General features: G+C 55.2%; 1 protein-coding gene across 1 annotated transcript; it reads right to left on the bottom strand.

Annotated features, from left to right (window-relative positions):
* Positions 1-6: 6 nt before the first annotated feature.
* LOC121358129 (POU domain, class 2, transcription factor 2-like) lies at positions 7-285 on the bottom strand (the record flags this gene model as incomplete). The annotated part of the gene is made up of 1 exon (XM_041476057.1): positions 7-285. A coding segment is annotated over one exon (279 nt), but the record flags the coding sequence as incomplete, so codon positions are not given.
* Positions 286-640: the final 355 nt, after the last annotated feature.

Raw genomic sequence — 640 nt, forward strand, 5'->3', positions numbered from 1 at the left:
GCCCTTCCCGACGGCCGCGCTCACGTTCCCGACATTCGCGACATTCGTGACACCCGTGACGCCCGGGGCCGCGTTCGGGGCCGGATTTGGGGCGAAAAGCGGCGGATTCGGGGCCGCGTTGGGGGCCGGATTTGGGGCGAAAAGCGGCGGATTCGGGGCCGCGCCGCTGGGGTTGATGCGCTTCTCCTTCTGGCGGCGGTTGCAGAACCAGACGCGGATCACCTCCTTCTCCATGTGCAGCTGCTCCGCCATGCCCAGGATCTCCTCCGACGTCGGCTTCTGGTTCTGGTTTGGGGCGGAAAAGGGGGAAATCGGGAAAATTTGGGGTGAAAAAATGGAAATTTGGGAAAAAACGGTGAAAAAATGGAGGAAAAACGGTGAAAAACGGGAAATTTATAGGGGAAATGACAGGGGAATCACCCAGGATCTCCTCTGACATCGGTTTCTGGTTCTGGGGTGAAAAAGGAGGAAATCGGGGAAATTTGGGGTGAAAAAATGAAAATTTGGGAAAAAACGGTGAAAAAATGGCAAAAAATGGGAAATTTATGGGGAAGTTATGGGGAAAATCGCCCAGGATCTCCTCCGACATCGGCTCCTGGTTCTGGGGTGAAAAAGCGGGAAATCGGGGAAATTTGGGGTG

This window comes from Pyrgilauda ruficollis, unplaced genomic scaffold, assembly GCF_017590135.1.
Source record: "Pyrgilauda ruficollis isolate IOZ18807 unplaced genomic scaffold, ASM1759013v1 scaffold3730, whole genome shotgun sequence".
Classification (NCBI taxonomy): Eukaryota; Metazoa; Chordata; class Aves; order Passeriformes; family Passeridae; genus Pyrgilauda; species Pyrgilauda ruficollis.